We start from the raw sequence: 21,244 nt of genomic DNA on the forward strand, positions 1-21,244 counted from the left end.
GACAGCAGAGGGAAGACTGGGAAAGGAGATACAAAAATAATGTGGCACAAATGACAGGAAATGCAATTCCACTGATTTAGGGTTCATTTCAGTTGGCAACAGATACTAAGGGAAATGAATGAAAATAGGGGATTGAGTAGAAGGAGAAAGAAGAAGCACAGATGTTGAGGCAGAGAAACCAGCTGCTGGACTGTCGGGCAGGCAACTTTGTGAGACCAATGAATGGTGGGGTTAAGAAAGAGGACCTTTCAGACTCTGAGAAGCTTGCGACAGAATATTCTGCCATAGGAATGTTAGTTGACGTTTGTGGTTCTACTATTTTTTGTGGTTCTACTATTGTTGATCTTATTCTTGGGTACATGTTTGTAATGAATGGATATTTTATCTTTGAACACCCCAAAGAGTCACAATCCATCAATCCATCAATCCAATAAATAAATTCATTTAAGCCCTAACCTCTGCACCCAGTACAGTATTTTTCTTCTCCATGATTCTAGTTGCTAGGAGGGAACAAATGGACTAACCCACAATACTGAGATGACTTTTGGAACGGTGTTTTGAAGGATTAGTTTTACAAACCTAAATGAAAAAGATCGATCTTTCCAAATACCAAACCCTCTTCGGATGGCCTCCCTGCCATTTCATCCTCCCCAAACAATTCTCAGTCAGGGTATAATAGGAAAAAGGGGCTGAAAAAATAGGCTGACAAGCTGCTATTCTTTATTACTTAGCACCATCTATGTGCCCGGTCTTGCTGAATACAATAGAAGAAGACTTTGTTCAGATAGTTTATGTGTATTTTTTAAAATCTGAAGATGTCCCACAAGCCTTTGGTTGCAGGACATTATCTCTAAAATACACTGTACAGTCCAACCCAATGTTCTTTTGCTCTTTGAAGCTGCTTAATGCCTGGAAGAGGAACTATCAGGAAACTCCAGGGCTGTAAGCAAGGCTGGGAAGTTTAAAAAAACAACCCAAAACTTTCTGGAAGAAGGCAGAGGGAAAGCACTTATGCACTGTTGCCCAGATAACTGCATGGTTATGTCCACGTAGTCACCAGGAGTCAAGCTCAATTAAATTACATCTTTCCTTTTACCTTATAATATAAAAACTAGCAAGTAGTAATATTTGTAAACTGGGACCTACTCCATTAAAGTTAATAACATGTTGTCCTTAAGTGCTACAAGAATTATTATCACCTTCTGATGTGAGGCACTTTAATTCAGTGTAATGACTGTATTTGCATAACATAACACTTGCTAACAACATTTTAGCCCAGCATGTTGCTGAACCAGTCCATATCGATGGTTTATGGTTTAATCTCTTCTGTAAACCCAGGAATTTTGGTTAATTGAATAAGTTATGGTTCAATTAACCATGAATAAATATGTAAACATATACTATTACTTCCTTGGAAGGGGATGGCTTGGCAGAGGGATTGCACAGATACAGGAAGGGGCTTGACATGTACCCATAAACAACCTACAAGACATCATGCATTATTAAGTAACCAACTGAATGTTTGGGATAAATACAGGAAAAGAGTAAGTCCAGACTTTTCCCCACTTGCTTTGTTAACAAATATTTATTCCTACGGAGATGAAGGCTCCAAGAAATTTGCTCAATGGAGGGATGTATTTAGATTACCAGACTTTATTTAGATTACAAGACTTTATTGATAACAGGACAAAGATAAAATATCTTGAGTCTTACTATACAGAGCTCCTGTATGTTTAATTGGATTCTGTATCTTCAAATAAGCAGTGCAGTTATAGAGAATTACAAAAACAAGAGGGAATATTGAGAAGTTTGAACAAGTTAGAAAATCTTGTAACGTGTACTACTGACCACGTGTTAGATGTGATTATTAGTGAAGTATGACTCAGAATCCACCCAAGTTGAAGACTGTATGACCAAATGGATGCAGAATATGAATATGGTTATAGACATGCAACAGTGGGAATTTCAGTGGAAGGAGAATATTAAATTTACTTTGAACATTATATTCAGAAATAATTGGCGTAAGATGTTTTACCACTGATATGACTGCATCACTTAGCGACAGAAATTCCAGTCCCAATTACTGTCATTAAGTGAGGACTACCTGTACTGCAGTATGGGTTACATGAGGTTGCCCTTGGTCCAGAATGCAGCAGTGTACACAATTCTGGGCACCCTGCGGTTTGCCCACATTACACCGCTGGTGTGTGAGTTGCACCAGCTCTCAGTTGCTTTCTGGGTCCAATTCAAGGTGCTGGTTATCACCTTTAAAGCCCTACATGGCACAAGGCCAGGTCTTTTGGAATAGCTGAGATTTGAGGGACCCTCATCCTTTTAGCCTTCCAGAAGTTTGGGATGACTGGTTTTTCCCCCAAGCATAGGGCTAGGATGGGGGGTTGAATCAGGGGGTTGATAGTATAGGTAGCCTGGTATTTGGTAGGAAGCGTTTGTTTTATTTTCATCTTGCTGTTTTTATTGGTGGTTGTGAGCTGCCTAGGATCACCATGTGAAATCAGCGGCCATATAAGTTCTTTGGATAAATAAATAAATCTTGACTCACAACATTCTTTTAAAAAATTGAAGAGTTCTATCATACCTCCACTCAGTCTTCTCTTCTCAAGGTTAAACAGTTCCAGCTTCTCCAGCTTCTCTTCAGAAAGCTTAGTTTTTAGTCCACACACTTCCTTGTTGCCTTTCTTTGCACCTGTTCCAAACTGTCTGAATCGGTAAGGTGTCACGGCTGGAACTGAGGTGAGTCCATCTCAGGTGTGTTAAGGTAGAAAAAAATGCTTTCAGACAGACCCTGCATTTACTCAGAATTCTAGTTTTTCACCATGATTTTAGGATCAGCTATGCCTACGTATGTCTAAGGTTCCTCGATTCTAACCTGTCTACTCTCTGTTTTGATTACCTTTCTATCCCTTTTCTCTACAGTCTATGAAGTGGTGACAGTGACTGGAGATATCAGAGGAGCAGGGACTGATGCCAATGTCTTTGTTACACTCTTCGGTGAATTTGGCATCACACCAAAAGTCCATCTGACCAGCAAGTGAGTACTGCCAAAAATACACAAGTTCTGCAGCGTATTATTTGGATACAAAGAATCCCAATTTGTCAGGGGAGAGCACAGATTTCAAATGCATGCAAAGCCTGTGAGAAAATCGAGTTACACCTGCGTGAGAATCCAAGGATGAGCAAACTCACGCACCACTTCCATCACCTGGACCCGCCATGCCAGTTCAGAAACTGTTAGGCCTCCTTCAGCTTTTGCCCAAGGATATCACAATAATTTAAATACTTTGAAGTGCCTTATAACTGACAGTGCCCAGTCAACTGTCTGATCACAAAAAAAAAAGAAGAAAGAAAAAAGAAAAAAAGCTAAGTTGGGATTTATTTATTTATTTGTGCCTTTGAGTCAGTGTTGACTCCTGGCAACTGTCTGGCCAAGTCCCTGCAGTTTTCTTGGCAAGATTTCAGAAGTGGTTTGCCACTGCTTCCTTCCTAGGGCTGGGAGAGAGTGACTGGCCCACAGTCACCCAGCTGGCTTTGTGCCTAAGACTGTAGAATCTACAGTCTCCTGGTTTCTAGCCTGGTCCTGAATCACTACAGCTAACTGGGTCTCAAGTTGGGATAGATCTAGTTATTACTTAGATGGGAGAAAAACAATTCTAAAAAGTCCTGGTAGACTTAGCACACTGCTGCTAAGAAAACACTATGGATGTATCCCTGTAGTCAGCAGGAGTCAACCTCAACTTGAGGGATTCTTAACTTTTGGTAGTTAACTGAATCACTCTGAAGTGCTTTGAAGCACAGTTTATGGTTTGATGAACTATCTGGATTTGGAGCTGTTTCTGATGACTTTGCTTTGAGGAATGCTACTCTTAACTTGGGAGAGAGAAAGGACATGTTGGCTCAGAGTTCAAGGGAGCTTTTGGCATTGTTTTTAAAAGGGTTCCCAAACTTTTCAGGCTGAAAGATTGAAATTTTCAGTTGAACAATTGAAAGATTACACTTAGATTTTTGAATTCTTGTGAATATTCTTCAAAAATGCTTGCACTGAATGGCTTCATGCTGGGCATGGCCAGTCAGAAAATGCTGATAAACCAGAAGGCATGCTGCTCCCTGCCACCCCCACCCCTGGTCCATTTTGCTCCTTAGGGTGCTCCGTATGTCTGTGTTGTTTTTCTGGATGTATGAGGACACTTGCAAAGAAAGCACCAAGTGCAATCCAACAACATTTCCATTCTCTAAAATGCCTCTACAGATCCCAGGTGTTACAGGGACATTTTGTATTACAGTGTCCCATTTAAATTTCATTTGGGCGGGTAGGCGTGCTTTCAAAAAAAGCATGAGCCTTCAGCCACCCATGATTTTTATTTTGTAAGAAAATGTAGAGTCACAGGCCCAGAGGCCAATCTGGAAATAAAGACAAGGCAAAGGCTAACATTTTGCAACGTGCTAGACTCTTAAATATATTTTTTTAGAAATGTAAATGTTAGCAGGGTGAAAAGTCGCAGGGTAGTTATCACAAGTACACATGGGGATCCCAGCTTCATTGAATTCTGACAAGTGAGTTGTGTGAATGAGTAAATGTTTACATTATCACAGGTACTGGCAATCTGTTTTCCTCCAGATGTGGTATGTACAGCTGTTCCCACTGAGCCTCACTACTGACTGTGCCAACTAGAGCAATGAGAGTGAAATCCAAAATATCTAGAGAACCCCAAAGTGCTTTCTGAATGGGGAAATAACTATAACAACAACAACATCAATGAAAATTTATGGGGCCTTTTTCACACTATGCTTGCATGTTTTTCTTTGGATGCAACTATACCTTGGGAAATGCTGGTCTTTATGCGGTAACTCCTCATTTTCTTCATTTCTACAGCTCCGACAAGAGGTACCAGCAGCTTGTACAGCTCTTAAATTTTGCTCTCAAAAGAGCTTCTTTTCTGGGTGAAGCAGCTTAAACAAGAAAATCTTGTAAAGACCACAGTTCAGGAATGGTAAAGGAAATCCATGACATTTCACGCTTCTTTGCCATATTTGACACATGAAACTTGGGGAAGCCTATTCTATCTCAGCTGCAAAAATCCATATAACAACTAGATGGTAGCAAAGAAATGCAGAAACTTTGTTTGCTGCTATCTAATGGTCATCTGGATTCTTGAAATCCTGATGTGATCGCTCTAATATTATTGGTTGAGAAATACTTTTTAAAAAGTCTCAAAAGCTTTCATTCTCCTAAATTGTATCTGGGATTGCAAATAGCTCAGAATTTACAAGCAAGCTTCTCGACCAGGAGATACGGTCGGTTGAAGACCATGGGACTTCTTGTTATATAGGGAGACAGGTAGAGGATTGCAGTATGTTAGATAGGAATTGTCAAGAATTCCAATTCTGAAGTCTTCTCATTTCTGAGAAACAACAGCCAGTGGGTCTAGTGGTTAAGGCACCAGGCTAGAAACCAGGAGACTGTGAGTTCTAGTCCGGCCTTAGGCATGAAAGCCAGCTTGGTGACCTTGGGCCAGTCCCCCTCTCTCAGTTCAGCTCACCTTAAAGGGTTGTTGTTTTGGGTTAAATAGGAGGAGGAAGGAATATTAGGTATGTTCTCCACCTTGAGTTATTTATAAAAATAAGAAAGGCTGGATTAAAAAAAAACCTTAAAAATATGCATGCCTTTCCTACGGTGGTCCAGTCAAAGGGCATTCAGCAGTATCCACAGGATCTTATGCTTTCGTTGAAATGACAAAAACCGTGTCATGCCATTATGACAGAAGCTTTGCCTCTTTTGTACAGGGGTGCAGTATAATCATGCCTGTACCAAAGGGGCAGAGCTTGCAACATGATGACACAATGCTGTTTTCCTCATTTGCCCCACCGTACCTTCACTGGCTCAGTGGTTAAGATGCCAGGCTTGTCGACTGGAAGGTTGCAAGTTCAGCAGTTTGAGACCCAAGTGCTGTGTGGCAGAGTGAGCTCCTGCACTTGCCCCAGCTCTTGCCAGCCTAGCAATTCAAAAGCATGCAAATGCAAGGAGATAAACAAGTACCGCTTCAGCGGGAAGTTAACAGCGTTTCGTGTCTATCATGCTGGCCACATGACCGCGGAAGTGTCTTCGGACAAACGCTGGCTCTTCAGCCATGAAACGGAGATGAGCACCGCCCCCTAGTGTCGGACATGACTAAACCGGAACCTTTACTTTACCTTTACCCCTCCAGCGGGCACCAGTCCATTCCCTGTGGAAAGTATTCTGGGACTTCAGGGGGTGTATTAGTGTGTGTCTGCATGTGTCTGAGTGGGAGTGAGTGAAAGTTCAGTACCGTACAAGGTTATTCCATAAAACAAAAGAACAGCTGGAAACAGAGGACATGCTGAGTGTGACCTTTATGCATCACATTTTTTTTTAAAAAAGTGGATAATTAAGGGAAGGCCAGATTTGCATAAAAATGGAAACTTCTGATTTATTTGTTGTGTAATTTGTATCCTGCCCAATTCCACATACTCTGGGCAGGTCACATAAAAATATAAATGTTTTATATAAAACCATGAAAAACCAGCAGTTTAAAACTCATAAAAGAAACAGTACATGAGAGAGTCCTCAGGACCTCAAAGTCCAACATAATAGTAATGTCCTTGTCACCTTCTCAAACGCTAAAAAGGTCGGGGCTACCAGGTCCTTTGGAAGAGATACAGAATGATTGGACCACCACAGGAAAGGCATGCCTTAAGCCCATGCCCTCTACAAAGCAGGGTTTCCAGATGGACCACAAAGGCCAAACAGATCACAAAGGCCAAATGGATTCCCTTTGTTGCCTACGCAACAAAGAGACTGATCAGTAAGTGACATGGCATATTTAGAAATCATGAGTGCCATGGAAACTGAAAAAGGATATGCCCTAGTCAAAAAGGCTCTCAGTAGGTGACCATGTGCTTTCTCAGCGTTCTATGTAGGTGGACGGGTGACTTGAAAGGTCCCACTGTCCTTTCTGGCCAGCTCTTCAGATCAAACAGGGGTGGATGGATAACTTTCTCAGGGTCAGGAAGACTACTATTTGGTCCCTTGGCCTGGAGGGCTGCAGGTGAGAGCAGCAGAAGTTTGGTGACTTCATGGGAAGAATAAAGAATTATTTTGTTTCAGCCTGTTATTCAGGGTTTCAGAGTTGGAAATCAGCTGGAAGCTTCCAGGAGGCTAAACACTCTCATTTCCACTCTTAAAAAGACTGTAACCATCCCATACAACAGCCTCCCACTGAGCGATCATTGGGCACTAAACATTTACACTCCTGGAGCCTATCCACATGTCCCATGAACATTCCATATGATTTTTTTTAAAATTACTGTGATCTTACCAGACTACCAACTCTTATGTCATGTTTAATGTTCGTATGGGAGATTTCAGGTAAAAATGCCAAAACCTAGTAAGATTTCAAGCAAGGATACATAAGATTTCAGCATCCTTGCATAAGATTTTGGCTTTGTTGTACAAGGCCATGCAAGTTCCCAGGGCTGAGACTGCAGAAAACTTGCAAGCTCTATCTATCTATCTATCTATCTATCTATCTATTTATCTATCTATCTATCTATCTATCTATCTATCTATCTATCGAATTTATCACCGCCCATCTCCCCCACAAGGAGGGAGTCCGGGCGGTTCAGATTTATTTATTTATCAGATTTATGCCATCTTACATTAAATTACATTTTTTGGTACCTTTACTTTCATGCAACATTTCACAGAGGAAGCCTGGCACCCAAGGAAGTTGCTAACCGTTTTCATAAAGCATTTGTATAGAGACAATGGGCAGCAGTCTAGTACAATACAACAATAGGGAAGAATTGAGGACTACTCGTTTTTTGTCATATTCAGATAAACTAGATGGACTGTTATTTACATATATTCTTAAGCATCAAGGAAAGACAGAGCTTTCTCAACAACAGCTTGTCTGTAATAGCTTGCTGCCCCTAAAAATGAAGATCCTACATAGCCCTTCATAACGTCATCCACCATGATTTCCTTCCACTCCCTTTTAAATTTGCTGAACTAATGGCTGTCTCCAGGTCTTGTGGCAGAAGGCCCCTCTAACTAATTATGCAACATGTGAACAAATATTTCCTGTTTTCCCCCAAACCCATTTCAATCTCTATCATATCTGATGACCCAAGAATGGGCCAATAAACTTTTCTAGGACATCCCATCACAGCTGGAAACTGTTAAATTTCTGAAATTTCTCTCTAGCTGGTTTAAACCTGGAATGGCCCACCTCAATTCCCTCTAAAAATAGCTTGAGTTGCTTTCTAAGTGGTTCATCATTTGCCTTTTATTTACTTACTTGCTTCCTAATTCCAGTTCCTTCATGCATTGTCTCCCTAAATCAGTCATGTATGTATATTTATGGTATCAGTAAAGACACCAGGTCAAAAGAGTGGAAAAACAATATCCTCTGCTGGTGCCTGACTATAATAACTGATTGATTCGTCTCTTGGTAAATGCTGAAAGCTACAAGGGTAGGAAGGACATGCCAGCTTCCCGTTTGTCACACTGTTCATGCAATATGGCAAAAGGATGGAATCTCATAGATCTCCCGGCACGCTGTTTTTAGAGCATTCACAAATGAAAGGTCTGGCAAAATGCATGACATTTTTATATCCTCCATGCTGGAGAGAGGATAAAATGCTATGCATTTCTTCAAAGATGGCACGTTTCTGATCACGGAGCTTTCTATTTGTTCTGCTTTCACAGCTGGGCACCGGCTGACCCTGTTGCATGACCATTTCACTTGCATTTGGGTTCACCCACTTGGGAGAGTTGTCATGTCAAGGCATGCAAAAATCTCACAAATCACCATAATGTGTCGTGACCATAATCAGCTGGCGTGTAAAAGATACGTGGTTTTGCATGGCTGAGGTATCATAATCAATATGTGTCTAGAGGTTTCCACAGTTAACTTACTATTCCATTTGTAGATTCTGATGACTTAATGCTGTTTTATTATGATGGCCCATCTATTTCAGGAGCAGCTCCGCCTTTGAAAGAAGTAAAACAGATGTGTTTCGTGTGAAAACCAATAACGTTGGAGCCATCCGGAAGATAAGGTATTAACATGAGATTAGTGCCATCCTAAAGACATAAGCAATCAACACCATTTAGTTTTTAAAAGGTTAATATAATTTTAAAGCGACACAAATTTGTAAGCATATATATGCTCCCAGCTGCTCCAGTATTCTGCTGTGCTTTTTTAATCAGCACAAAGGAAAAGATGTTGGGGTAACCCAGACTTTTTGCCATTGTCCCCTTAGCTGCCACTCTCTGAATAGTCCTCTGAGATCTCCGAGGACTGCAGGCCCTGAATTTCAGCATCAGGTTTCTCCATCAACCAGGTCCCCACCTTTCCCTTGGTTTAGTCATCCCTTCCTCTCATCAGCCTGAGCTTGCTGCCATTCTCCAAGGGTCCCCTCCATGGAAAAGCCTTTGTGGCAGCATTTGTCAGGGTCTTCAAGTCCATAAAGCTGTTGAATCATCTCACACGATAGCCCAGGCATTCTCCCAAGCATTATGTTCTTCTGAAAGCCTTGTTATATTCATTTCATCTAAATTTCTGAACCATCACATTCTTTTGCTTTGTATAAGTTTTTGTAATATCCCTTACCATTTCCATTATTCTTTTAGAAGTGGGTATGCATTTTTTACTTCTTCACAAGAAATTTAGAATTCTTACAGTTAAATTTATAGAACATTGGATTCTAATACTGTAAATCAAATATGGATGTTGATCTAAGCTGTGGAGTTTTGCTTAGAATTCAGTTTGTTATAGATGATTTTAACACTCAGGATTCCCCAAACCCTAAGCTGAGAAGAGAACATGTTGCAAGGAATGGGAAATCTACTTATTTGCAAAGGAGAGCCGGCTTTGTAGTGTTTGGTGCAAGCCAAGGTGATGTAAATGTGGAAATGCTTGAACTATACAATTTGTGTCAGTTGTAAGGATGTCATGATGCGTTGCATGCCCATTGTCCTCTGTTCAATACCCCGTGCCTGGCCCTGTGGGAAGTCCTGCAGGGATAAATAAAGACCGGGAAGCAGGGTCAGAATTTATCGATTTAAGCCATTTCAGTACTGCTTCCCATTAAGTGGATTTCAAAACGTTTTACAATTAAAAATTACACTTATAATTAAAAGCAGTAAGTTAACACCATTAATTAAAAATACATCAAGACATGATATAAAAGTACAATCCAAAATACCAAATAAATTAAGAAGAAAAACATTAAGACAATAGAAAGTAAAAGCATCAGTACAAAAGTTAAGAATCAGGAGGTGGTTGCTTCAAGGTGCAGATGCTTAGAAGTTATGGTTGCATTTCCTCCTGCATCCTGCAGTTGTTTCCATTGGTTTGGGGTTCTTTTTTTAGTTTTTTTTTATCCTACCTTTATTATTTCTATAAATAACTCAAGGTGGCGAACATACCTAATACTCCTCCCTCCTATTTTCCCCACAACAATAACCCTGTGAGGTGAGTTGGGCTGAGAGAGAGAGACTGGCCCAAGGTCACTCAGCTGGCTCCCATGCCCAAGACGGGACGAACTCACGGTCTCCTGGTTTCTGGCCTGGAGCCTTCACCACTAGACCAAATCAGAGCTGGACATGCCATTCAATTCATCCAGGGCCATTAAATTTCTGTCTCAGATTTGACTCACTGTCAGTGTTGAAGCAAGACTCAACTATCCTTTCAGTCTGGAGGGGAGCAGTGTTCATGGGGAGCAAGGTGGGGAGGAGGGAAAAGATGTAAGCTCCATCTCTCTTGTGTGCTCATCATGAAGTCGCTCATCATGAAGATGGAAGGAATGAAGCTTGTGCCTTGATGGCATGATGGTAGCAACCTTTGTTCATTTTGACACAGCTGGTGGATCCTGTGGACTCCTATGCTAGAATTGTTGGAAGTCCTGGCAAATCCAGCATGCCTCATTAGCATGTGAATTAGCATGTAAATTGAGTTGTCCCACAATGCAACTCTGAGGAAGCTGCTTGTTGCCACTCCCACTTCCTCTTTCTCCTTCCTTCCACCCAGGGAGAATGCATGCTGCTCTGTTCTCCATTCATCAGGGCCATGTGCTCCGGCCTTGATGAAGGATTCTGCCCCTTTCTTCCACACAGCTCTTGGCAGCTGTAGGGCTGAGAGTCTAGGGCAAACTAAATATTTAGAAAGAAAAAAAGAACAAAAGAACTTCATCTTTTCCACCAAGATGGATGTAACAGAAGCAACAACAAAGTCAGTAAGAAATTCTTTTTTACTTATCTTAACCTAATCTGTCTAAGCGTGTGATTCTTTATGCTTGGGAGGGCTGAGTGTGTAAGGTCCATAACCTGTGTTTCTCTGACATGCTCACTGAAGCGATCTACGATAATTTTCTTTTTCTGTGCCAGCTTCTCAGCTGTGTTACAAGCTCTGCCCCATTTCAGTGGTTCTAGCAGGCCACTGAATTGGCTTCAAGAATATCATCTTGTTCTGAGGAAGTATATTTTGTTTCTTCACTCCCCCTCCATTGCTCTTAAGTAGAAGTAGGGGATATTATCTTTCTGAGAGCCACTGGACAGGATAAACTTGTTCAGATCAGGCAGCCTTGTGCATTTCATTTAGGACAGCTGCACTTTTCTCATCATTCTCATAAATGCCCCTCCCCCCCAGGTATAGATTGTCTCTGAACATCACTTGCCACGAGTAAAGAGAGAAATTTGTTAATTTGTGACCCGTTGATGGCTTCTGAAGATTATCCACACTTTGGAGCTTAGGCAGAAGGAACTTGGTATGACCCTGTAGGCCTTACTCTTCTCATGTAAAGAAAACTAAGCCAGAAGTTTAGGAACTGGAACTTCCACCCCTTACCACAAATGTTTAATGTAAATTCCAGATTTCTAACAGCAGTCTCTCTCTGTTTGACAATACATATATGTTCAAACAGCTTGTCACTTCAGAAACTTAAAAATGTGAAATGCACTGATTTCTTCTGTAGGGATATGTTTGCACAAAAGTCTTTGTTGTGTTAAATTCAAGAGATAAATCATTACTTTAGAATCCTGACTTTGTATTAGTGAAGTCAACGCAGCTGTTGCCAAACTGCTATGTTAAAAGGGAAGTGTAGCAGAACTTCCCCCAATCCAATATCCTCCAGGTGTGTTGGGGTTACAATTGCCAGGGTTTCTGGCCAGTGAACAAAGGGGCTTCTGGGAACTGCCATTCCAATGCATCTGAGGACAGCAGGTTGCAGAATGCTGACTTCAGTGAATGCCAACCTGAACCTTCTTTCCCTCCTTACTTTTGTTGCAGAATTGAGCACGACAACACAGGAATGAATGCCAGCTGGTACCTTGACCGTGCGATTGTGACAGACATGAACAGGCCCCACCTCCGTTTTTATTTCCCATGCAACAATTGGCTGAGTAAAGATGAGGGGGATGGCCTTTATGTGAGAGATCTGATTGGCAGCCTTAACCCTATGGATGTTCCCAAAGGTACATCATTGCATACAACACTGAATGTATGACTGAATAAATGTATTAAAATGGTACACCCAGCATTGCACTTAAGGGAAAAATATGTTATAGAACTGTGCCCAACCTGATGTCCTCAAGACATGTTACAGCTGCAATAGCTGGAATTCTCAGTTCACACAGTCTCGTTGAAGAGTGACATAATGAATGGAATCTTGAGGGAAATAATGTTATCAAGAATAGGGATCTGAATGTCCAATACACTTTTCCATCTAATCCAACTTTGCATTTAATTTTTGCAAAAAATAAATCTATTTTTTCATTTTCCAGTTACAGAAGCCAAAATTTAGTTATCCTTTTGCTGATGAAAACTATCTTGTTAATTGTAAACTGTCTCAGGAGAACCTGGAAGGCAGCATAGAAACAGTGAAAATAAATGCATAAATCTGAAATTTGCAGTCCTTGATCTTTGCAATGGAATTCTCCCACAGTTAAAAATGCATGCAAGGAGGAAAAAGCACAACAATCCAAATCTTCCCCCAAATAATATCCAAATTGTTGCCTAATTGCATTAAAGGAGATTTTTGGAAAAACTATACATTATGCAAAAGCATTTTAAAAACGCCACATATTTTGAGAATGTGCAGTGATATACCTATGAATTTTGGTGCAAACTTGTTAATGTTTATCTCCAAATAGCAGCAAAATAAACTGAAATGTGCCAGTGTGGTCAGAAGGACCCCCTGGGTGTAAAATGCAGGTGCCTGGAATCAGAGACTGCGCACTGCTAAAGTAAAGTATTATTGATTCGATACTTGAAATGGGGACCTTTTTCCCCCCATATTTGGAAGGCAGATCTTTCCAATGCATTTGCATCTGTTGTTCTGTTGTAACTGTCACTGCTTTCCCAAAGAATCCTTAGACTTTTGTGGTTAGAGGTGCTTAGCCTATCCAGCTTTTATACTCCTGGTGATTTGGGGGCAAAGAATGTGACTTATAACCCATTTTATGCATGTTATTACTTTATTGATGTTGACTTGGATACCAGTGCTCTTTGAACCCCAAATAACATTAGCACCCTGTAGAACAGTAACATGAGTGAGGATGTGATCCTCATTGTCAGGTTTGTGAAAACCGAGTCTGCCCTGCATAGGTCAGTAATAGTTCATCTCTGTTGGCTGAAAGTTCAGCTCCAGGGCAATAGATGATAAAGGTTTCAAATGCAGGAATGTAAAGCTTTAAAGCTCAGAGGTGACTGTGTTAGACAAGCTGATTTCTTGGGAACAGTTCCTCTCAGACCTGAAACAGCTTTTAGGGTTGGTTGGCCTGACATTGTACCATCTTTCCACAAACTGTGAGGTTTCCTTCAAGGAAAATGCTGCATGTGATGGTGCTGAGCCAGAAAACTCTTCTTTTCCACTGTTGGTTTTGCAGCCTGCCGTACGCTAGCAATTATTCTCACAATTACGCTGCCACAGATTCTTATTTACCTAAGTGCTGCTGAGCGAGGCTGATATTAACTTTCATTCTGGGTATTAATTGCAAAGGAAGGGATATTGTTCCACTCTGTGGTATTTTTTTCCCCTGTAATAAATTCTTAAGTCGAAGTGTCTTAACTTAGTACAGCAGCAAATGCTAAAAAGCTGTTCTCCCAAATCAGGTCAGGTAACAGACAATTTGGCCATTGGGCATAGTAGACATTTGAGCAGGGATTAACTTAATTAGAGGCTGTGAGCTGGGTGAGGAAATGTTTCCTTTTATCTGTTCTGAATCTCCAACTGCTCCACTTCATGGGAAGCCCTCCAATTTCAATCTTTAAAAGAGGAAAGCAAAGCTTTTCCCTATCCAGTTTTCTACACTGTTTTAAATTTCATAAACCTTCCCGCCAGGGTGCATCGTCCTGGAGCTCCAGAACTGCATATACCTCTCCAATTCCTTGGGCACAGCCCTACCGCCAGGAACATTACCTTGGCAATTCAGACCTGTTCCTATGAAGTGGGCATTAATTTTTTTTAAGCGTTAAGTGGATGACACTAGCAATCTGCTGCCTTTTGTGGCTCATCAGCAGGCATCAGCCACGTCCAGTATCCATGCTTGCCTTCATAACATACTGAGAAAGACAAAGGGTTGGCAGGAGAGCCCCACTGAAGGGACCTGGTATTGCAGCCCAGAAGCACCAGGGAATAAGCACATGGTGTGATACCACTCCCCGAGATGCAGACAGCGGAGCAGGGCAATTTCTCCCTCTACCCACTGCAGGAAGCTGAGTATTTTGTTTCCACCAGCCCTGCCTCCTGTGGTGTCAAGCCCCCATGCAGCTGGCAAGATCAAGGAAGCAAGAACTACACAGACTTCAGTAAGGTGTTTCTAATGCTAGTCTTGATGGAAAATTACTGTGGGTAATTTCCAGCTTCATTTATTTATTTATTTATTTATTTGATTGATTGATTGATTGATTGATTGATTGATTTCTATAGCCGCCCAACTCAGCGAGTGACTCTGGGCGGCTTACAACACTAAAACCATAAAACAGTTAAAACAATTACAATTAAAGCAGTTAAAATATAAAATAAATATACATGGCTGCCAAGTGAGCAATGCATGAATGTTAATACAGCCAAGAGACGGGACCATCCACATGCTCGAGGCCCCAGGCCCGGGCATAAAGCCAGGTCTTCACGGCCTTACGAAAGGCCAGCAGGGTCGGGGACATCCTAATTTCTGGAGGGAGGATGTTCCAGAGGGCAGGTGCTACGGAAGAGAAGGCACTCCTTCTAGTTCCCGCCAACCGACACTCCCTGGCTGACGGGACCCGCAGCATACCCAACCTACTAGATCGAATTGGACGGGCAGAAACAACTGGGAGAAGGCGGTCCCTTAGGTAACCCGGTCCCAAGCCATGAAGGGCTTTAAAGGTGACAACCAGCACCTTGAATTGCACCTGGAAGCACACCGGGAACCAATGCAGCTCCCGTAGCAGTGGTGTTACATGTGTCGAGTACCCAACACCATTTACTATCTGTGCAACTTCATTCTGCACCAGCTGAAGCTTCCGAATGCTCTTCAAGGGCAGCCCCATGTAGAGCGCATTACAGTAGTCCAGACGGGAGGTCACGAGGGCATGAGTGACTGTGAGCAAAGCCTCTCGGTCTAGGAATGGGTGCAGCTAGTGCACAACCCAAAGGTGTGCCAAGTCCCTCCTAGCCACGGCTGCCACCTGCTCTTCAAGCAGGAGCTGTGAGTCTATGAGGACCCCCAGATTGCGCACTGGGTCTGTCTGGGGCAGTGCAACCCCATTCAAGACCAAAGGTGGAAAAACCTTAGCACCAGGAGGCCCACAAACCCAAAGCCACTCAGTCTTGCTTGGGTTGAGCTGAAGTCTGTTGCACCCCATCCAGGCCCTTACAGCTTCCAGGCACTGGGTCAGGACATCCACGGCATCACTCAGGCAGTCTGGGGCAGAGATCTAAAGCTGAGTATCATCAGCATATTGATGGTATCTTACCCCAAACTGTCGGATCACCTGCCCCAGTGGTCTCATGTAGATGTTAAATAGGAGAGGGGAGAGAACTGAGCCCTGAGGCACCCCACAGAGTAGGGGACGTGGGCTGGACCTTTCCCCCCTATCAACACCAATTGGAACTGACCCCGGAGGAAGGAGGAGAACCAGCACAACACTGTGCTGCCCACCCCCAACTCCCGAAGCTGGTCCAGAAGGATACCATGATCGATGGTATTGAAGGCCACTGAGAGGTCAAGAAGAGCAAGGATGGTCACACTGCCCCCATCCCACTCCCGCCAGAGGTCATCTAAGAGTGAGATCAATGCCGTCTCAGTCCCATAACCCAGCCTGAACCCTGACTGAAAGGGGTCCAGATAATCCGCTTCATCTAGAGTCCTCTGCAGCTGCCACACGACCACTCTCTCCACAACCTTGCCCAAAAAGGGGAGGTTGGAGACTGGACGAAAACTGTCCAGGCTGGTTGGGTCGAGCAATGGCCCTTTGAGGAGAGGACGCACCACCACCTCCTTAATTTGCACCCAGCACACTCCCTGTATCCCAGTCAGAGCAGCATCATTCATACCTTTCCATATGTTTCTATCTTTACAAACCATCTTTGCTTCCTGTATGTCATACGGCTACTCTTGTCTCTCTGTCTTTCTATCCATCTGTCTATCTAAAAGTTGAAGTTGAGATGAGTAGGGAAATTAGCCTGGTGAGCATCCCAGATCTAGTGCATGCAAGACATACAGCAGCTGTGCTTCGTATTTAATTGTGATCAAAAACATGACAAGCCTGAGAATCCCAATACCTTGAAGCTGATGGTACAACTAGCTTGGAGCAAGAAGGAGGTAAAGAGATTGAGGAGAAACACAAGGCTCGTGGGGTGGAGAGGCAGAAGAATGCTATGATTATCCTGACTGTTGGTGCCAACTGGGCTGAAAATAGCATTTTGCAATTCCTAGCTAATTTACACCTCCCAGGACCCTTTGGGAGAGCCAATATATAGATAAACATCCCACATCATTAAGCTGATGAAAGGGAAATTGGTATGATTAGTCAATCCAAAATCCATAACTGGGCTGTGATAGCTTTATTAGGACATATATGTGTCATTTGGGTCAGTGCTAATAAAAGCATCACACAGCCACATTTTAAGCATCCCTTACAAAGACCATCTGCTGGGGAGGGACAGTGGGAGAAGACTAATACTGAGCTTTTGAACTTCCTCAGTGTAACTAGTTGGCCACTTTGTGACACAAATGTTAGATCCTTGGTTTGCTCCAATCTCACATTAAAAAGACATCTGCTTTAGGTTTTCCCTTGCCTACAGGAATGACAGCAACTGTGTTCTGAATGTTATTAGGAACACTATTCCTATTCTTCATTCCTTTTCTCCTTCTCTCTATATTTTTAAAATCTGTGCTGTGCTAAAGAAAGAAAATCCCAGATAAGTAGACAGGCAGCTGTACAAGATCCACTGAATAGTTTAAATTTCTTCTCTTCTTTCTTGCTGGTTGCCAAGGTACTGAGTGCATGTTTAAAACTAGGCATCTGTCCAGGACTAATTAGCATTTCCTTTCTGCCAGGTTAAAATCAACGGTACAATGAAAAGTGTTTCTTGAGTGATTGGGGGCCAGAGGGCTGCATAGCTCCCAAACACCAGAATGAAAAGGATGGTTCTCCCACTGCTTTGTATATTACAGACATATGCCTTTACAATCTCTCTGTTGGCCTTCTACAGCCAGAACTCCAGAGCCAAGGGATGTGTTCAAAGCCTTTACACATCTTGGCTTGCAAATCAGCAGACAGCCTCCTTCCTCTTCTCCTTTCCAGACAGTTCTTGCTCCTCTTTCTGGCAGCTATAATTTAGTGCACTTCCTTAATCTCTGCCACTACGGATGATTGCCATCATTCCCTAACCCTAACAAGATTCTCTTGAAACAGGTGCAACATCAGTGATGTATTTATTAACTTCCATTAGGGCCACCACAGCTGGACTGCAAAAATCCAGAAGACCAAGAGATGAGACCAAAGAGATATGAAAAATAGTAACTCTTTGCTAGGGAGCATCCAGATTTTTTTTCAGTCCGGATCTGGTAGCCTTTCTTACATGAGAGCTTTATTACAAGGCAGAAGCTTTTGTGAGCTGCGGCTCACTTCATCAAATGAAACTCACAAAGCTTCTGCCTTTTAATAGAATCTGTTAGTAGAAAAAGGTGCTACCCAACTCCTCCTGATTTTTTGCTAGTGTAGACTAACATGGCTGTCATCCTACAATGCCTGCATAGCAGCCGGTAGCTCACTCTTCTAATGAGCACACGCTGCTCAGAACGGTGGCCCACAATCATTCCAACCAGTATGAAATTAAAGCCATTTAAAAGAAAAAAATAGAAAAAACAGAAAATTATAAAAAAGAAAGATAATCTAATAAAACCAGAGACAAATAGAGAGGGTATTCAACTGCAGGTTATGTTGCTTGTGGAACATCTAAATAGAAGCATCATTTTAACAATACATGTGGAACTGTGCAGAAGAGTGGAGAAAGCAGACAGAAAGAAGAGCTCAATATGTGATGTTCTTCTCAAAATAGCAGCTCTGGTTTCCTCTCGTTCCTTGATCTAGCACAAACTCTTTTTCCTTCGTGCTTCCATGGCCTGGCATCCCTTCATGTCTCTACTTTGGCATCTTGGTATTTCTTTGCCCATGACCTTAACCCTTCACCACCCTTCATCATGCCTAGGTCTCCTGCTCCTTTTAACGTCTGGTCACCAAAGTGATGTTGGCAGGCTCCAAGATGCCAGAAACATTTGTCCCAGCACCAGCCGGGTTCCTTGTCACATCTCGTTTTATTTCATTTTCAAAGATGTTTTTAATTTACTAAAATAAATGGGGAACTAACATAAATACTGCAAAATGCCAGCCACAAGGCTCATCTTTATTTCCAGTGCTCTTGGCCCCCACGTATGCTTCACTGGCAAGATAAAAATAGCGGGCGACTGTGGTCTAGTGCTCTGTTTTGGAAGCCAGCTCACTTGAAGGAAAAATGGAAAAGCTAATCTAGGCGCTAAGAGTATCTTGGGGAGGCTAGCAAGCACAGCACTGGGCAACCTCATTTGTTTGCCTACTGATAAATGGATGTTTTGTGACTGGCCATGCACTCCATGTCATGAGGGCACATGCCCTGTTCTTAACATTCAGTTGTGTCCCTTGGCCCAAAGGATGAGGACCTCTGCATTAAAAATCCCATGCTTTTCTCCTTGCTTCCCTGTATGCTTGGAACTAACTCCCTTACTTCCTCCAAATACCTCTTGACAGGGGTATTCACAGAAGCCGGGGGTTAATATTGGCAAGATGGCAATTGGGGTGTTGTGATGTCAGCCCTGTACATATGCTGGCGCTGTGTGCATGTTCAAAAGGGTTGCAGCTTACAAAGTCTATTTTGACCTCCGCCTGGGATTCTACTCCCTCCGTAATTCCTCTTCAGTATATCACAGCATATTCAAATTTTCATTTTGCCTTTCTTTTTATCCTTGCCTCACTTTTAAATTTTGGATTGCATCAAGTCCTATCTTTTTAATATAAAAAAGGCTAGAAAGCTGTGGAATTTTTGGTTCTCAAGATCCTGTGCCAGATGTTCAGTTTTGGAATGAAAGGTAATGTAAGAGGCCATTTGATTTTTATCTGACCAGCAGAGGGAGCAGAACAACTACTTTACAGCATTATTTTAAAAGGTTTGTGCAATGTTTTAAATTAACTTCCAAGACACTCTCATCCTGGCCATTTTGACTTAAGCTATTGGACAACATTGAATATCATTCATTCATTCATTCATTTCAAAGATTTATATGGCCACCCAACTCAACCTATGTGTATCTGGGCAGTGTACAACATAAACAAGCATGCAACAAGATATCAACTATATATCGTTAAAAGATAACCCCAATGAGCAAAATGGTGAATTGAATGGAATAGATTGAAACTAGGGATTCCACTCACCTATGTCTGGATATCTGGTTTTCATCTATGCATCTGCCTATGTAGTGCTTGACTAAAGCTTGCTAAAGAGCTTGACGGATCTTACACAGGATCCTTGTATACATGGGTTCAGCACTCTTTAGAAAGAGTGCCAGAGCATTCTTTAAACACAGGAGCTCAGTTTAAATAAGGAGACAGAACTGGATTCTGCCACTTGTATGTAGCTGGTTCTCTCACTAGTGAGTGTAACTATAGGTTTTCCAGCTACTTCTGCAAATGGCTTTTGCATGACTATACTTTTCACTGTTTTTATTTCCCATGTTCCTTACTTAACTTGTTTCACATTAAAACTGTAAGGACAGCACTGATCTCCAGTCTCATGGCTGAGTCATAATAGGGATGTGCAACGAGGCAGCACCGTTTAGGACAGTATACTGTATTTGCTTGCTGGCTCATCCACTGGAACATAGACCATTGGTGCAGCCATAGCTGGGCCCTAAGATGTTGTAACTCACGAAAAGGATGTTTATTTTTGCATGAGATGTTGGATGCACAGCTTACAAGTGACTCCAAATGCAAACACGTGTTTGTGGTACTTCTAGCTTGCTTGATGATTCCTCTGACATCCACCTGCCTCTGTTTTAATTAATGGTACAACGTGTTTTTTCTCTGCAGTAAACAAATATGTTGTCCGAGTGTTTACAGGCGATGTGAATGGCAGTGGAACAGATGCTGATGTTTTCATTAACATTTTTGGACAGAATGGAGACACAGGTAGCTTTCCCCAATGTATACTTCCCTTTAGAGTCTCTAGCAAATCACAGTTTCCAGAATTAAGACCCCTGTTATTCTGATAAAGCTGTGTTGTTTCTTGACCTAAGCTCAAGATTCAGCTTACTCTCCTGGACCAGGATGTTGATGTTAAACAAAAAAAAAACCAAGCCTAACAGCAGTTTAACTGTGGAACCAGTTACCCAGAGAACTGATGGGTTCCTATTCAATGGATATGTTTGAGCAGGGATTAGACAAGCATCTGTTGGGGATGCTTTAATTTAGGTTCCTGCATGGAATAGACTCTATGATACTATGATTGGAGTGGAGATGCCCTAAACTGTTTGGCAAAACAAAAGAGTGAAGCAAAGAAATATATACCTTTATTTATTTATTCATTCATTCAATTTATATAGCCGCCTATCTCAGACCAGTGACTCTGGGCGGCTAACAATCATAAAAAACAGTCAAACAATTAAAACAATACAAAATTTAGATATAAA

The 21,244-nt window shown here is 42.0% G+C and overlaps 1 protein-coding gene across 1 annotated transcript in view; it reads left to right on the forward strand.

Annotated features, from left to right (window-relative positions):
* The window catches only part of LOXHD1 (lipoxygenase homology PLAT domains 1), a 159,145-nt gene that overhangs the window by 789 nt on the left and 137,112 nt on the right, over positions 1-21,244 (forward strand). Inside the window, exons 3-6 of the mRNA XM_063293185.1 lie at positions 2,935-3,049; positions 9,016-9,096; positions 12,327-12,511; positions 20,646-20,744. Coding sequence (XP_063149255.1) covers positions 2,935-3,049; positions 9,016-9,096; positions 12,327-12,511; positions 20,646-20,744 — 480 coding nt within the window. The remainder of the gene's footprint in view (positions 1-2,934; positions 3,050-9,015; positions 9,097-12,326; positions 12,512-20,645; positions 20,745-21,244) is intronic.

This window comes from Candoia aspera, chromosome 2, assembly GCF_035149785.1.
Source record: "Candoia aspera isolate rCanAsp1 chromosome 2, rCanAsp1.hap2, whole genome shotgun sequence".
Taxonomy (NCBI): Eukaryota; Metazoa; Chordata; class Lepidosauria; order Squamata; family Boidae; genus Candoia; species Candoia aspera.